At 28.1% G+C, this 18,215-nt stretch overlaps 1 protein-coding gene across 1 annotated transcript; it reads right to left on the bottom strand.

The window, feature by feature from the left end:
• Window positions 1-7,184: 7,184 nt before the first annotated feature.
• Window positions 7,185-14,618, bottom strand: ALDH6B2 (aldehyde dehydrogenase 6B2). The gene is made up of 18 exons (XM_028063639.2): window positions 14,407-14,618; window positions 14,183-14,280; window positions 13,569-13,640; window positions 13,301-13,462; window positions 13,132-13,210; window positions 12,874-13,028; window positions 12,600-12,663; window positions 10,161-10,240; window positions 9,811-9,876; window positions 9,514-9,564; window positions 9,269-9,420; window positions 8,721-8,811; window positions 8,489-8,569; window positions 8,326-8,403; window positions 8,192-8,227; window positions 7,843-7,965; window positions 7,485-7,575; window positions 7,185-7,374 (listed from the first exon to the last, which is right to left on the bottom strand). The coding sequence occupies exons 1-18, from the start codon at window positions 14,429-14,431 to the stop codon at window positions 7,265-7,267; spliced, it is 1,614 nt and encodes a 537-aa protein (XP_027919440.1). The 5' UTR covers window positions 14,432-14,618; the 3' UTR covers window positions 7,185-7,264.
• Between the last annotated feature and the right edge of the window lie 3,597 nt (window positions 14,619-18,215).

The raw sequence follows: 18,215 nt of genomic DNA, 5'->3' as shown, positions 1-18,215 counted from the left end.
TGTAAAAGTGATGTATATGTATATCATCTTCCAAATATTTTAATAAATTGCCTTTTTTCTAAATTAAATATTTATTTATTTTTTAAATTAAATATATATATATATATATATATATATATATATATATATATATATTCATGTAAAAATTATAATATAATATTTAGGTTAAGTTTTTTGAAAGGATGTTTTATATAATTTTATAAAATATAATGACAAAATCATTATAGAATTTAATTTAAAAATGAAATACAATTTTTGAAAATAATTTGAAAATATTTAATCCTGATTATATTTTCATACAAACATTTTAGAAAAAAAAAAGTTTTTCTTGACAAAATCTGTCAGTGTAAATAAATAAATAAAAAATATAGAATGAAATATAATGAACATGTTAGAAAAAATTATTTTTCTATATTAATATTTATCATACAGAATAAGTATGATAAAATAAAAAATCATTTAAAAAATAACATTTAAAATTATAAGCCAATAGTAAAATAATATTGTAAGTTTAAAAACACAATATTATAAGAATATTAAGCAGCCTCCCTTATTTCAGTCCGCATAAGTTAATTATTTGTTATTATTTTTATCTGTAAAAGTCTTCATATTTATTATTAAGTCATAATGTTTCTTAATGTAAACTAATATGATTAATAAGTGGCACTTTTAGCACTTGTTTAAATATTTATAAACTTCCATAACTAATACGGCAGTCTACGATATTTAAATTAATATTTTTTTATTTAAATCCTTGAATGTCAATTTAATTAAATCCTTATACAATCAATATTTCTAAGCTTCGATCCCTCTTTCGGTATCTGCAATTTTTACAGACTTTACTATTTTGGTTCTTAAAAAAATGTTATTACTATTATATAAAATAAGTTATTATTTAATAAAACAAAAGAATTAATTTTTTTTCAATAATATTTTCGTTGTGAGAACTTTAATAATAACGTAATTATATATATATATATATATATATATATATTACAACAACTTAAATTTTGTACAATAAGTTGTACATAATACATAGAATAGAAGATTATCTGTATATCTAATATCTCTTAAGGATATTAATATAAATTATCTACGAGTCAATTTTTAAATAAATCTTTCAACAATTTTTTTTAAACAGTTCTTATTAAGCAAGTTTTTCTTCCACTTGTACAATAGGTGTATATGAAAGAAAAATACATTGAGGTCTTTATAACTGTTCTACCAAAAAGGTTCAGAGTCCAATCAGCTAGATCACTCAAACTGTCTTGTCCTCCTCTTCCTTCGATGTCCTTCTTTATGTTTATTCCCTAACCTCTTGGATTCTCCTCCTATTGAATGTTCATCAAATTTCTCCATTTAATTCACGTCTCTTGCCATGTCTTGAACAGTTACTTAGTTATGAGTTTTAATTTCCTAATTTACTATCTTACATTCTTGACCTAGTGATCTCCTAACATTGGATCTAATAGATAGATCAACCTCATATATAATACCTAAGCTAGTCTTGGGTCCCATTACTCGATCGGCCTTGTGCCTAACCACATATCAGCATTGGTTCTGCAACTAGATCGACCTTATGCTTAACCATTAGATTATCCTTGAGCCTTGTAACTAGATCGGCCGGCCTACATACAGTTGAAAACTAGATCGGCTTCTGGAAAGATTAGATCGACCATGAGCCTAACACTACAATAACCATAAAGTATCAATCTTAATAAGCTTAACCAACATTACACATACTCATATGCCTATAATTGGACCTACAACCACAAGATTCAATCTCATTTTATCAAGACAATGATTAGGTAGTTACATATTTCTCATAAAACATTTGTACAATTATAATCATTTGTTACTCAAAACTATTAGTCATTTATCAGCCCCAAAAGAAATACATACTCACTACCTAACCTTGGCAATGCTGAGCAAGTATTTGATAGTCTCAAATTTGGTCTATATGAATATCCTAGTTCAGGACGCTATTATGAACTATGAAGATATTCACCTACTTGGTAAAACTTTCTCAAACCTCACCATGATCCTTGTCTTTCATCTCACAGTGTACCAAATAGTGACTTCCCAAAAATAAACACTTTTACATGAATTTCATCTCAATTCATTGGAACCAACCTAAGACTCTTTTTGAATAGACATACCCTTGAACACTTTTACAAAACATGATGGCTATCAAAATATGTCACTCTTAATCAATAATATATAATCATCCAAACAAACACAAAATGTAAATAATAATAAAAAAAAAAAAAAAAACACACACACACACACACACACATATATATATATATATATATATATATATATATATATATATATATAATAGTAATGTTTAAAATAATACAAAATAAAATAAGAATAACAAAAATCAAATAAATAACTGTATATGAATTAAAATGTTACAAACAAATATAATAACACAAATATGAATTAATATAAACTAATGCATAACATAAATGGATATAATTGAAATGAAATAAATAAGAAAGATAAGTGTGTAAGTCGAGATAAATAAGTATGATCAGTGCTTAATTGAAGATAAATAAAACAAATAAATAAGATCAGTACGTAACTGGAGATAAATTAAATAAAATAGATAATCAGTATGTAAGTGGAGATAAATTATATAAAATAAATAAATAAATAAAAATAATAACAATTGAAAATAAGTTAAATGGAAGTAAATAAAATAATATATAATTTAAAATAAATAAAATATTAATATAACACACATGAGTTTATCAAGATTAACATAAAATTGAATTTCTTTTAACCAAAATTCACACTTTGACCATTTTCCATACAATTACTCTCTCTACCAGAATTTGTGATAGAATCCTCAAATATCTTTCATGCTCTTCATGATTTTTGAAATTAAAATGTCATTAATAAAAACAACAATTGAAGGTAATCCACACACAACCTGGTAGTGCCATCCTTTTTGTTGACTAACAACATTGGAGCACCTCAAGGAGAAACATTAGATCTAATGAATTGTTTGTCCAACAATTCCTCTATTTGTTTTTCATCTCTACTAATTGTCCCTCCTCTTGTGTTTTTGCACCAAAGATCTTACCATTTTTGAAGTAACTAGAGTTCTATATATTTTTCCATTTTAATTCATGAGTTCTTATGTGTTTCCATGCCCTTCGAGACCCTACAAAGACGGACAAAATGTTTTTTTTAGGAACTTACATATAAGTGACATGCTATAGGGGGTTACAAACACAAGTATTGATCCTAGTACCAAGTCTATGGTGAATTTTATTTATTTTTGTAGAGGTAACCCAAGAATTTCTTAGCAAAAACATCAAGATACTCACAAACAAAAAGAAACTTACTAATGTTTATAAATTCCTTGACTTTTTTTAAATAAGTTAGGATCATTCATACTTGAGATCTTTTTAGGATTTCATTCTGGTTGGTAGGAGAATATGGTTGGAAGATAACCAATTCATTCCAAGAACAATATCCAAATGAGACAAGGGTAAACATATACGATTTACATAAAAAGTTTCTATTGCCTATAGAAATATGACAATTTGTGCATGCAAGTGAAGTGATGACTGAGACATTGGTAGGAGTAGACACAGTTAAATCATATGGTAATAAAGAGATAAATAACTTTAAATGTTTGACACAATCATGTGATATGAAAGAATGAGTAGCACCTGAAACATACAATACATTAAGGAGACGACCATTTATGATGCATTTACCTTGGATTAGATCTTAAGATTGAAAAACTTCAATACCATTTACCGTGAAGACTCTTCCAGTTGTCTTTAGTCTCCCAACCTGATTCTTTCTTCTACTGCTACTTCCCCTATTACCTTGTTTCTTATTTAACTATTTGCATTCATTATGATAATGACTTAACTTCCCACACATGGAGCAAGTTATAGTCCTTGTGGTGTAGTTCCTTGATAGATGAGGTCCTCCATAGTGAAAGCGTTTGATAGGGTTGGTTATGCCTAAAGTATTGCCAAAAGAGGAGTGTTTTTGTCTTGAAGAATTCTAAGAAACATGAGATGGAAGTTGATAGGTTTTCTTATTATTGAACTCATTTCTTTTGTGCCTCAAAGGCCCTCCTTGCCTCCATTGAGTTTATTTTGCCTTAGTATCAAATTCATACACCATGTAACAATTTACAAAAGTTAAGAATGAGGAGATCTCTAAATAACCAATTGGTTGTTTAATATCAGGTCTCAGTCCACTTTCAAATTTAGAACAATGAGAATGTTCATTAACTTTATCGTTAAAGTAAGGACAAAATTTGTATAAGTCAACAAATTTTGTTGTATATTTTCCTACATACATTGTTCTTTGACGAAGATTAATGAATTCAACTCCCTTTATCCTTCGAAGATCCTTTTGAAAATATTTTTCCAAAAAGTTGTGTTTAAAGACTTCTCAAGTAATTTGTCTCCCTTCATCTTTCAATTGTTGTTTTGTAAATCTCCACCAGTTTTCAACTTCTTCAGCAAGCACAAGGGCAACATATGTGACTTTATTTGCATCAGCATACGTCATTCCAATAAAAAAAAATTCAATTTCTGGTATCGATGATTAAACACCATCAACATTAAATCCTTAAATTTTTTTGTGAATTGTTCCTTGGAAAGGTTTCTAATCCTTCATTTTCCATGGGTTCAACATTTTGTTTTCGATTCATATTTTCCAAGACAAATTATCATTCTTTTCAACAATTCATTTGTAATGTTTGGTCTGTTATCCATCTTTTACTAGAAGAATGAACAATTACCTTAGTTTTTTCTATAATAATTTATTTTTTAAGTTTGAAAGTAATGCTTAAAACTTCTCCTTACTACAAGAACTAATTGTTCTGACTTATTCTTACTAGTCTACTTATCGTACACTTCTATTATTTAAGAAAAATGTAAGAACAAAGAACTTGTACCTCTACTTATTAGTAGAGACTACAAACATGGAAAAGACCATACCCAAGGTTTTGATAGGAAGAGAGGCTCTGATACCATTAAATGTAATACCCCAGTTATTATACAAAAAATAAAGTTATTATTTGATAAAAAAATAGAATTAATTCTTTTTATACAATAAGATTTTCCTAGAGAGAACATTAATATTGGTACAATTATAATAATTTATTTCTTGAGAATATCAACCATTTATCGATCCATAAAAGAGATATATACTGACTATCTAACCTTAGTGATTTTAAACAAGTATCAAATAGTCCCAAGTTTGGCCTATGAATATCCTAGTTTAGGATATTATTCTAAACTATGCAAATATTCACCTACTTGATAAAACTTCCTTAAACCTCATTATGATCCTTGTCTTTCATCTTGTGTACCAAACTGTAACTTCTAAAAAATAAACACTCTTACATGGGTTTGATCTCAATTCATTAGAATGAAAACTAAGACTCTTTTTGAACAGACATAACCTTAGACATTTTTACAATATGTGATGACTCTCAAGATATGTCACTCTTAGCCAATAATATATAACCATCCAAACAAACACAAAAGGTGTACAGTAACAATAAAACATATAAGTAAATTTCTTTTATCAAAGTTTATAAAATAATATTTATTTTTAATATTTATATATATATATATATATATATATATTCAAATTATAAATTAATAATGTTTTAAAAGATATAAAATGAAATAAAATATGAATCAAAGCAAAAACTTAAAATAAATAACTATATATGAAATAAAATATTACAAAATAAATATAATAACACAAATATAAATTAATATAAAGGATAGGTACATAATTGAAGATAAATGAAATAAAATAAATAAACACGATCACGATGTAAAATGAGATAAATTAAATGAAATAAAGATAGGAATAGTGTGTAATTGGAGATAAATAAAATAAAATAAATAATTAGATTTCATGTATAAGTGAAAATAAATTAAATCAAATAAATAACCAATACCATTTCATAATTAAAAATAAATGAAATGAAATAAATAGAACTAATGGGTAATAAAAATAAATAAAATAAAATAAATAAATACAATTAGTATAGTAGTAGAAATAAATTATATAAAATAAATAAATAAATAAAATAATAATTAAAAATAAGTTATGTGAAAGTAAATAAAATAATATATATATATATATATATATATATATATATATATATATATATGAGTTTGTCTATATTAACATCCAATATTTCTTTTCTTTTAATATCTTGTTCCAAATCTTCTCTTTCTCTCTCTCTTTCTCTCTTACTCTGTGTCTCCCTCTCTTTTTTTCTGTCTTTTTTTTCTCTTTCTCTCTTGCTCAGACCAACACACCTTTGCCTTCACTCCTTATCCAATTCATCTATTTATAAGCTAATTTTTCCAAGTAATCATCACATGTGTATTTATTTTAGTCTTATATAATCTTTTCTCATCTTATCTCCTTTCATTTTCTTAAGTTCTCTTCTTTCTTTTGCATCTTCTTATTACATTCATACATATTTATAAGTAAAAGTAAAAGTTTGATCTTCCTATTACATATATATATATATATATATATATATATATATATATATATATATATATATATATATATTTATAAATAAAAGTTTGACCTAAGTATTAAATGTGATCTTATGTCCTCTTATTCCCTTATCTTTTTTTGTTCTTATCTCTTTCTTTTTCTTTTTCTATTTTCTTTATTCTTTCTTCTTATCATTTCTTATCTTTTAGATTTAAAATTAAAAGGTTCATTTAATTATTTTTTTTTCAATAATACACATATTCTTTTTTCTATCACTTATTTTCACTATTATTTTAATTTAACTTAGTTGCAATATTCTTTAAAAACTATTTGACTTACTTTTTAATATTCAAATTATATATATAGATAATAACATTCAAAACATTAGTAAAATGTAAGATTTTTTAAATCTTATTTTTAAAGCAAGGATAAATTAAATGATATAGTTATTTAAAATGTAGGATGTTACCGTTGTACTGGACTAAGTTTCTCTATTTTTAAATTATGGAATGTTAATTCTTCTGTTTGTTATTCAATTAAGTTCCTTCGTTAACACCATTTCATGTGAATGCATAGGTACATATACAGCAGTATTAATGGATTCAGTTCCACGTAAACATTCATTTAATAAAATATGCAAAAGAAAAGAAACATAAAGATCAGAAAAGGGAAAGAACAAAGCATAACATTTTATTGAAGGGAACAAATGTTTCAGAAGCATTATATTGCACACTCAGGCTAATCAACATTATTTTTGAGAGGTTGGCATTGCCATGTTAATCTTGCTACCATCAGTTGAATCCTTCCATTGCTGTGTTATTGTCTTGATCTGTGTATAGAAGTTAACCCCAGCCTTGCCTGTAATTCAATAAAGCATAGCAAATTCAAAACAAACATTATTTGCCTAAGCAAATTCTCCAAAACAATGTATTTAATATAAATAACTTTGGGAGAAATCATTATCGTACCATAGAAGTTGAGATCACCGGCAAACGATGCCTTGTTGCCAGTGAATGAGAAGAAGGGCAAAGGAACTGGGATTGGAACATTGATGCCGACCTGGTTCAGATGCAGTAACAAGTCATTATCAATGAATAAAATAACACTGTCAAAATATATTTGTTTGTTTATTATATAATCAACAAATACTCAACTTGGAAACTTGAGCAAGATCTTACAAGATATTTTGTAGATGGAGAAAACATGATTGATACTAAGCTTAATATGAGCAATATGAAATTAAGCTTAATGAGCAAGGGTATTAGAAAGAAAGAGTTACAGAATGTGTTGTTATCTGCTAATACTCCTCACTTAGGTAAACATTACCTGGCCTGCCTCTATCTCAGTCTGAAATTTCCTTGCAGCAACACCAGAAGTGGTGAATATAGAAGCACCATTTCCGTATTTGTTACTGTTGATAATGCTTATGGCCTCTTCCAAGCTATCAGCCTGATGAAGTTCAAAGACCAAAAAAGAACACTTTATCAGCATGTGTCAATTGAGTCAATGAAAAATTCAATATAATTGGTCTAAGACATGGAAATGTTTTCTAGTTACAAATAATTTAACACTGGTTAGTTGTTCCTAAATGGGAAACCTTTTACCGAAAATTATACTTTTGTGATTCTTTTAATTGAAAATAATGCAATTCTAAGGATGAAACAAACAGACACACCTCCATGAAAAGGAGAACTGGGCCAAAAATTTCCTCCTGCATGTGCAATGTCAAAGACAGTCAAGTACAATAAACATCTAAACTTCAAGTTAAAGGGAATTCTTTTAGAATACACTTAAAAGTTATTCAGTAACCTTGTAGCACTCCATGTTGGTTGTGATATCTGATAAGATGGTTGGGCCAATAAAATTGCCAGATTCATATCCTGGAACCTACTTGTCATGCATGTATGAATTCGTTACTACAAGAGAAATTGGTTGTTACATTACTTTCAATCAGAATGTTTATAAAAGCTACCACAATATTTCTTCCGTCCAGCAGTAATTTGGCACCACTTTCAACCCCAGATTTAACTAGTTTGTGTATTCTCTCCTTTGCCTGTGCAGCCAATAAAATTATCCGAGAAACATAAATACAAATAGCTAAAATATGTTTCACAATTGGCAATGACAGTAATGCCTGAATGATACACAAGATCTTTGCTTTCAAATCCAATGTGGAAAAAGTAGATTTCCAATCATAAACAAACCTGCTTGCTGATCACTGGACCAAGGTCTGTATCAGGTTCAGTTCCCGCATTTACCTTGAGAGCTTTCGCACGCTCTACGAGTTTAGCTTTCCTGCACAAATATTGCAAATGTTGCAATTCTTAAAAATTGCCGAGTACAACATTGAAATAAATTTTCTAAGGACAAAAAATATTGAAGTAAACTTCCCTTCACATACGTTTCACAAGGAAATTCACCAACTCAGAATAGTATTTCCTTAGAACAATGTTCTCAGAATTATTAAAAATGATGAATATAATTAATTGGTCATACTAACATTGGCATTACAATAACCATATAAACAAGCTCTGATTATACGGTCATTGCACAGAACTTTCTCTATGGAGAAGTTAGATTGTATCTTTGTAGTGCAAGGGTGATGATTCCACTTGGCACATGATAAAATACATTGAGAATTCCAGATCATTTTGAACAACCAAATAAAGGAACTTAAACTTGCTCCAAGTGTAATATGTTACTATAAAAGTCGCAATAAATACGAATTAACTCAAAACAGAATAGATGATACCATGATTTTGCGTCCCCAACGAAAACAACTGTGCTGAGAGCCATACATCTTTGACCAGCAGCACCAAAACCAGCTGCAACTAAAGCATTTAGAGTAGCATCAACATTTGCATCTGGCATGACAATGGCATGATTTTTTGCTCCCATGTTAGACTGCAAACAATAGTGCAGTTGCCCAACTTCATATTATTGCGTTGCTAAACACCATCAATTTTACGAAAGGGAGAAATAAACTACCACACCTACCTGAACACGTTTCCCTTTAGCTGCTGCTCTTGAATATATGTGCATTCCAGCCTTTGACACAAAATTAGAACATCGTATAAGCACACACAGTAATAAAAAGTGGTCTATTATCTGAAAAATCTAAGCATTTAATCACGTGATTTTGCTCATCCATCTTTACATTTAAGACAGTCAAGCCTCAAAAAACATTAACTTTTCTGACAAATAAGGATTGCCTTTGGGTAGTTTAAGGTCACCGAAAGAAGAATGACATAAAATCATGAAATGGAGAAAACAAACAAGTATCAAATGACTTACAACATTTGAACCAACAAATGATATGGCTTTGATGTCATCATTGTCGCAAATAGCATTCACAATATCCTGCACCAGTTGAATGATTAAGAAGATCAATCAGTAAGAAAAACAAAGAACAACTACTGCTTGAGACATTGACACCTTCTCAACTTGGAACAACTGTTTTAAGAGTAAAATCAAATTTATGATGGTATCAACAGTATAAGTACAATGTTATAAGCAATTAGTAGATTTAATTTAAAACTTGAATACATGATGAAATCACCAAATGCCAACGATTCCTTCACTACCTTCATCTCAAGAAATAAGTGACAAACAAAAGTTCAATAAAAAAACCAGGTGATGCATACATGGGTTCCATGAACTATATTTAAGACACCCTCTGGCAAACCAGCCTCCAATGCTAATTCTGCAAGCATTACAGAAGCACCTGGAAAAATACACCATATTTCAGATAATAGCCAAGTGATATCTTATTAGGGGGTCTGAAGCAGAGATAACACATCTGACGTTACATTGAAATTTATTTCTTCCCATTTCATATGAGAGCAAGAAAGATGAACGATAAAAGTGGGCTGGTGAAGCAAATTTTGTGTCCTAGGACTTAAGAGTACCTGTTGACTTCAAGTATTGAAGACCTTCTCTTTATATTTTGGATTATCATTTTACATGCCAAACATAAAACGAATGTGGCATCTTGTTTTGTGTGTTTTATATTTAAGGATGCGTGTTTTAGTTTTAGCTAAGATCACGCTTAAGGTAATAATTTTCTTTATATAGCCATAGAATTAAAATAAATCATTTAAATTTAACTTGTTTGCTAAAAAACATAACATGGTAACAGATTTCACTTGGTTCAAGTTGTTTAGTTTTTCAAAAGACACATATTGGTTGATTGCAGCCAAATGATAATCGATTACAACATGTATTGTGGTTCTGTCTGAATCTGGGTGCTCTGTTTTAATAGATTACAAAAACTCAATCAACTACATAACAATGAGCAGCTCAAATAAAGCACAAAACTTCGATTTAATCAATTACCGTACCATCTGATCAATAACACAAACTCGGTAATCAACTTCTGGGACAATAAAAAATGATTTAATTGATGAACATCATTGGAAAAAAAATTGAATTAATTTCGGCTCAACTCCAGGCGCTTCTATAGTTGTTTTAATGGATTGCCAAGGCTTGTAACAAATTAAAACAAGTTTTGAAGTGAGAAAGCGACTTCTAACTTCATGTAACAGATTAAATTTTGAAATCTTATTTTTCTATATAATAGATTAATTTTCTTCTTTAGAACGCAAGAAGCTACATTTGCAAGAAAATTTTTCTTAAAGAAAAATTTTAGAAAGATTTGAATAGTGTAAATCAGTTTCCACGTGATTTCTTTCCTTAACCTTGTTAATTTTAGTAGGTTTCAGTTCTTGCGATATGTTTCTCGAGTTGTTTGAAGAAGGCTTCTGTGAGTGTTAAGACAGTCTTCTTGTAGGGCTCAATTGAGGGAGTCTTTTAAGATTCTTGTGTAAAGAGTGTTTTTATACTTTGAAACTTAATAGTTGAAGGATTTGACTAATGTTGTCAAAATCCAACTGGATGTAAGTCTGAAATAACTGAACTAGCATAAAACATTTGTGTCCAATCTTTCTTACTCTTCTCTTGTATTTGAGGAATTGTACTGTTGAGTTAATCTTCATTGAAAATAATCTCTATTCTTGTAAAAGCATAAGATTTTTCCTGTTTGTTTTTCATTTAAAGCACTAGGAACTTGGATTTCTAGGTTGATTTCATGAAGAGGGGATAAATTAGTTTCAAACAACTTAATATTTCCAAAAAGATTTCATAAAGATATGTTCAACCCCTCTAGAGCAATTACCTTGTAATACGACAGCTCATTAAGGGTAGGAAGGAAAAAAACTAACAGATGGTGATAATACTCACTGACTAGGTGGACAAGGGAGACCATAGCTATCATGAAAATTAATTAAGAATTTTCCAAAAAAACGTAACATCTGACAACGTTCTCTTAACCAGCACAATCACAAACAAATTACAGTAAGATGACCAACATTAAGCAAAATCCTTGCCTGTCAAAAGACACCAATGTTAAGTTAATTGGGTGTTGACTTATTTCCTTTTCATGCTAGATTAACATCGTCTTCCTCATTTACATAAATCATAGCCAAAAAATACGTTTATTTAAACGTAAAGGTTAATAAGAGAAAAGGGTGTTAAAAAATTGTCAATAATTCTATTTCCTGGAAATTGCAACTTGGTGTCTTAGTTATCATTTCAAAGATATGCAATTTTCAGACCTTAACATAAATCAGATAAATGGCCGAGTGACTAAGATAGGTACAAGTTCATTGTTACTAACCTTAGTTCGTTGCAAATTTGTAATTAGGGGGCTGGATGATAAGAAATAAGGCAATATGCCTTATTTCATAAGAGGGGGATATCTTTTACTTTGAGAGGATTGGGAGGCAACCGGAGGTGCAAATCCTCGAAAGTTCTGCAATCATAGTCTAATCAGGGGAATTTCCCCCATTTTCTCTATTAATTTGAACCAGTTTCTATCAGAGCGCAAAATCCTTTACACCTACTGAGGAGGTTACAAATTAGAGGCAATTATATTATTCAGAAAGTTTCCAACTCAAGGTGTACACAGAATAGTTCAGGCTGACACCATAAGCTTGCTTTGAACGACTAACATAATAAGACTATATTTTTCCAGTATTGATAGACAGGGGTATTCATAGATAACCAAAATTAATAAAAAAGGTCACCTGGGTCTTTCTCTGATGGTTTTAGAACAAAGGTGTTACCACAAGTAACAGCCACAGGGAACATCTGCAGATGATATACATTCAGAATCTGTTATGCTGTCCATATTATGTACATTTCATTACTTTGAGAACTAAAAACATATTCAGGCCAAAGATTTTGGTTCATTCTATAGAGACATTTTCTATCTCATGCATGCTGATATGCATAACATGCCAAGCAAAAAGTAAAGGTGAATATGAAATATATTCACCCAAAAGATAGAAGACTGCTTACCCACAAGGGAATCATTGCAGGAAAGTTGAAAGGACAAATACCAGCGCAAACACCAAGTGGTTCCCTAATACTGTAAGTATCAATTCCATGTGATACATTTGAAACATATTCCCCCATTTGTAGAGTTGCCATCCCACAAGCATGTTCCACCACCTCTAAATGACAAATATATATTCAGAAGTTGCATTATCAAAATCTATGAGCATAATTATTATCACACAACAAAATCTTCTCAAGCAGCATATTAGAAAAACCAACCTAAACCACGAAATACATCTCCTTGTGCATCCTTCAACGTCTTTCCTTGTTCAGTGGTCACATTCAGGGCAAGTTTGTCCTAAAACAATTACAAATATTGTGCTCCAGTATGGGTGTTTCTTTGATTTAGAATGAACGTGAGAGTCATAGAATGTTCTAAGATGCTTACCATATCTCTGCGTATAAGCTCCTGAAACTTCAACATAACACGTTGGCGTGTTGTAATTGGAGTGTTACGCCATAATGGATATGCCTTCTTTGCCGCAGATACAGCTGCCTTAAACTCTTCATCCGTAGACAAAGGAACTTGTGAAACAACTTCTTGGGTTGCCTGCGATAAGATTAAAGATATATAATAATTCTGCATTTTACAGAGCCACAAAAAAAAACACACAACTATAAATGCAGTATAAATCAAACGAAAGAAAAACACTTACTGGGTTTATAACATCAATGACAGATGATGATTTTGAGTCAACAAAACTGCCCCCAATAAGATTTGGAACCCTCTAATGGAATCCAACAAAAAAGAAGGGCAATCAGATGTTAAAAGAATTAATTAACAGAAAAGGTATGTAAGTCAACGAGGATACCATATATTGAATTATGTAAAAACCAATTTAACCATTTACGACCAAAGAACAAGAAGAGAATCCAATCCAACAGATTGGTCCATAAAGTGTGAGTCTCATGGCTTAAGCACTAGTAGTTTATTCTACTAAGGACTCTTAACAGACTTCTTTTCAAATCCTATTCTGAAATTTCTTATGACCTGGTAATGAAATTACATGCAGGACCTAAAGCTTGAAAATCACTTCAAGACTTCAATTTTGGACCACTGTAGAGTAATTAAGCCAAAAAGATAACCCTTTATGCTCCACTTGACCAGATAATCCTAAACTCCACAAACTTTAAGCAAATATTATATATGTATATAATTTTTTACACTTTTATAAAATGAAAAAATCAGCAGTAATGCTTCGATTCTTTTTCAAAAACTGGTGTACTTAAAAGATACCCATGAAAGCAAATATTCCAAGAAAAAACTTACCGGTGGATTGCTCTTACTCGAAGATGGTTCGACAGCAGTTGAGAAATGGGACCTTCCCGATGCAGAGATCTGAGGCCCCAGAAAGTTTAACATTCTCGCTGCAACAACAAAAAAAGGGGGGGGGGGGGGAAATTAATCATTTCTTCAATCAATTCCAATTCTAAAACTTCAACAGCGCCTGTGCATGTGGGCATCTCAACAAAAGAGTACGTGCAACCACTTACCTCGTCGAATCGAAAGTCGCAACATCCTCGTTTGGATGTTCTATGAAGCTTGTTTGAAGAGATTATGATTGATAATTAAGACCACAAACCTTATTTTTCACAACGACGCCTCAGCCTTGAAAGTGCAAACACTGACCTGTCAGTGATGGAGGTGGAGGCTGTGAAATATATAAAATAGAGGAAGAACTAAAGGACAATTCAACCGATAGAGATGCCAAATCAGATTCAGTTTTCTGCTATCAAACGTATCATTTAATTCCCTATTTTTTTAATAAAATTTATAAAACTCATACACTTAATTTATGAAAAGGTATAATTAGTCATTTGATATTTTAATTATTTAATTTAGTTTAATTTGGTCTCCTATATTAGTTGGTTGAATTTAATACTTAAATTATTTAAAATAATTTAATTTGTTCATTTTCATCATGTTGGAATTAATATTATTTATGTACATGTATCAAGTCATAAAATTTTTAAATTTGTATTTTTTTTTAATTTTTAATTTTTAAATTTTTTCTAAAAATTTGTAAATTGTCACGTATTATATTATTATCGTACCACGTAATAATTTACATTCATAACACGTGAAAATGGTAATAGTTTTTTTCAATTTAGTCTATTTATTTATTTTTTGTTTAATTTAGTGCCTAATATTCTTTAAAACGATCTAATTTTATTCATTCAAATGTGAGACCAAATTAGTAATTAAACTTAATTATAACTTTTATATATATATATATATATATATATATATATATATATATATATATATTAAAATATTTTTTTGAATTTATATATCAAATCACTACACCTAAGTATTCAAATTATCTTATTTTTTACAAGTGTAAAAAATTACAAAGATAAAAATGTAAAAAATAAATAATTTAAGTATTTAGGTGAAGTGATTTGATGTATATATTAAAAAAAATTATTGTAACATGTATATATAAATTGTAATTAAACTTATTTACTAATTTAGTCTCAAATTAGAGAGGACAAAATTGGATCGTTTTAAAAAAATAAGGTACTAAATTGAACCAAAAATTTAAATTGAAAACTAAATTGAAAACAAATATTACCACTACCACGTGTCATGACGGTAAACTGACACATGGCACGACAATAACCTGACACGTAACAGATTATAAATTTTTAGAATAAAAAAAAATTAAAAAAAATCAAAAAATTTCACGGCTTAACACGTGACATGTACGGACATTATGTTAACTTCAACTTAACGATAGAACCAAATTGAACCCTTTTAAACAATTTAGATACTAAATTGAAACCAACTAATAATTATGATACCAAATTGAATTAAACAAAAAAGTAAAGTACCAAATAAATAATTATACCTTTATGGAAACTAAAATACGGGCATGGTAAAATATTGATATTGAAATATGCTACTTTTACACAAATAAATAAGTTAAAAAATATTAAATAACACTTGATTAGAATAAAAAAAAAATAAATGTTAATAAAAATATTTATAAGATTATTGTATTAAACTAAATATTAAATAAATGCCTTAAAAGCGACCTGATATTATAGAATCCATAAAAAAATAAAATTCACCTTATAAAATAATTTATGTGATGAAGATGTTCTTAAAAAATTGGTTTTTTAAGTCTTAGAAAATTGATTTAAGAGTAAAAATAGTTTTAAAAATGATACTTCTATATTTTATTATTTAAAAGTTAACTTGTGAAAGTTTCTTTAAAAGAGTTTTATTTTATAACAAGATTCATTTATCTATAAATTTATTATCTAAAAATTACTCTATCCTTTCTCTAAAGTCTTTAACTCCTTTCTCATCTTTTTCTTTAAAGATATGAGCACATCATAGAACTTTTGGTGAAGAGAGTTTTAAGACTGTCTTATTAGAATTTCAATACAGTATTTTGTTCCTTTTTTTTACCTAAGTGGTATTTGGTTTGTATGTCCCATAGAACTGGGGTGCATGTGCTATTAAATGGCTCTCGGTATTTCTATATTTTCTAACGGTCAAAAAAAAAAAAAGCAAAACAAAGCATACATTGATTACAAGTGTTAACTATTTAACGTGTTAAAAAAAATCAAAATTGACTAAAATTAATAAAAATTAGGATCTAATTAAATATAAAAACTAAATAAAAACCAAATTAAACAAATATGACAGAAAAAAAAAAGAGTATTTAAACTTTTATTATATCAATAACAACTCTTCCAAAACTATATAATAACAATTACACTATAAAGAGACTTTTAGGCTGTGTTTGCTTTAGAAGATGAATTTGGAGAAGAGTGTGAAGATTGATTTGTGTAGATTTGAATGGATGAATATGTATGTTTTTTTGAGAGGATTTAGAAGGTAAAATGAGTGGATTTAGAGATGAATTTTGTGAAAGTTAGTGAATGATTTGAGTTATTGATAGATTAAATAAAAAATTATAATAAATCAATTTTGAAAATTACTAAACTACCCTTTATAATAAAATTATATAAAATAATTCTTAAAGTAATTAAAAATATTATATTTTAAAAACTATTATTTAATAAATTTTAATAAAAATAAATTATATTAAATTATTATTATTATTTTTTAATAATTACTATCACTTAAAATAATTATTAATATTATTACTATTAATTATTATTATTATATATATATATATATATATTATTTAATATATCAATTTTATATATATATATATATATATTATATATATATATATATATATTATATGAATATTATTATTAATTATTATTATTATTAATAATTGATAATAATTAAGAATTATATATATATATATATATATAGGTAAGAATTATATGTTTGACTTTGAATATAATAAGGTTATATGGGTAAATTTTTCATTAATCCTCTCAAATCTTCTTTGCAGTAGAGGAATGAATTTTTACCCTATTTCGTAAATCTATCTACAATCATCTTTCAAGACGAACATAAATTACTTTTGTAATCCATCTTACAATTCGGTGCATTGGAAGGATCCACTTATGCGAACACACCCTTAAGCTACTAGTTCTTATACTTTTTATGTTTTTGCATTATTTTTTTTATAGATTTGTGTAAAACAAAGAATAACTAAAACCATAATCAAGGGTGAATTAGTTGAAAAATTATCTTTACAAATTTTAAAGAAAATGTTGCTTAAACTATTGATTATTGGAGGAATTCAATGTAGTAGCAAATGAATACAAAGAACAACCAAAATTTACGATATCAAAACCGGAAAACTCAAAAACCACACAAGAAATTTTTTACCAGTTTAATTCTTCTTAAATTAACATCTAGTTAATAAAACCTGAACTAGATTTTTTTTAGTGAAAATTTTGAATCATCCAATTACAAAAAACACCTATGTAACTATAATCAAATATACAAATCACTCCAATTTTCAAGAAAATTTATAAAGATAATGAAAACACTCGATGACCGGTTACACATCAAACAACAATGCACAAATATACAAACTCAAATTTCAAAAAAATAAAATAATAAAGATATCACTTGATATGACAAATTATACAATAAGAATCCAATAGCGCCCATTTTTGATTAATCTTGAACACCTATTTTTTAAACAAGAAATAAAGTGTAATGCTCTAAGAAAATTCTTCTTTAAAAAGTCACTAAACTCTTAAGAATATTGAAAAGTGTTCTCATATAAAACTTGAAGACTTCTTTTCTTAGAACAGATCGAAAATATTTGAGCTTTGACTAATATAATCAATTATAATCGATTATTATATTCTTCATGTAATCCATAGACTATTTTATTTTAGTCCGATAAAGAAATTTG

This window comes from Vigna unguiculata, chromosome 3 (genome assembly GCF_037176805.1).
Source record: "Vigna unguiculata cultivar grain cowpea cultivar isolate G323 ecotype 2 chromosome 3, ASM3717680v1, whole genome shotgun sequence".
Taxonomy (NCBI): Eukaryota; Viridiplantae; Streptophyta; class Magnoliopsida; order Fabales; family Fabaceae; genus Vigna; species Vigna unguiculata.
This window is presented reverse-complemented; position numbering and strand designations above follow the sequence as displayed.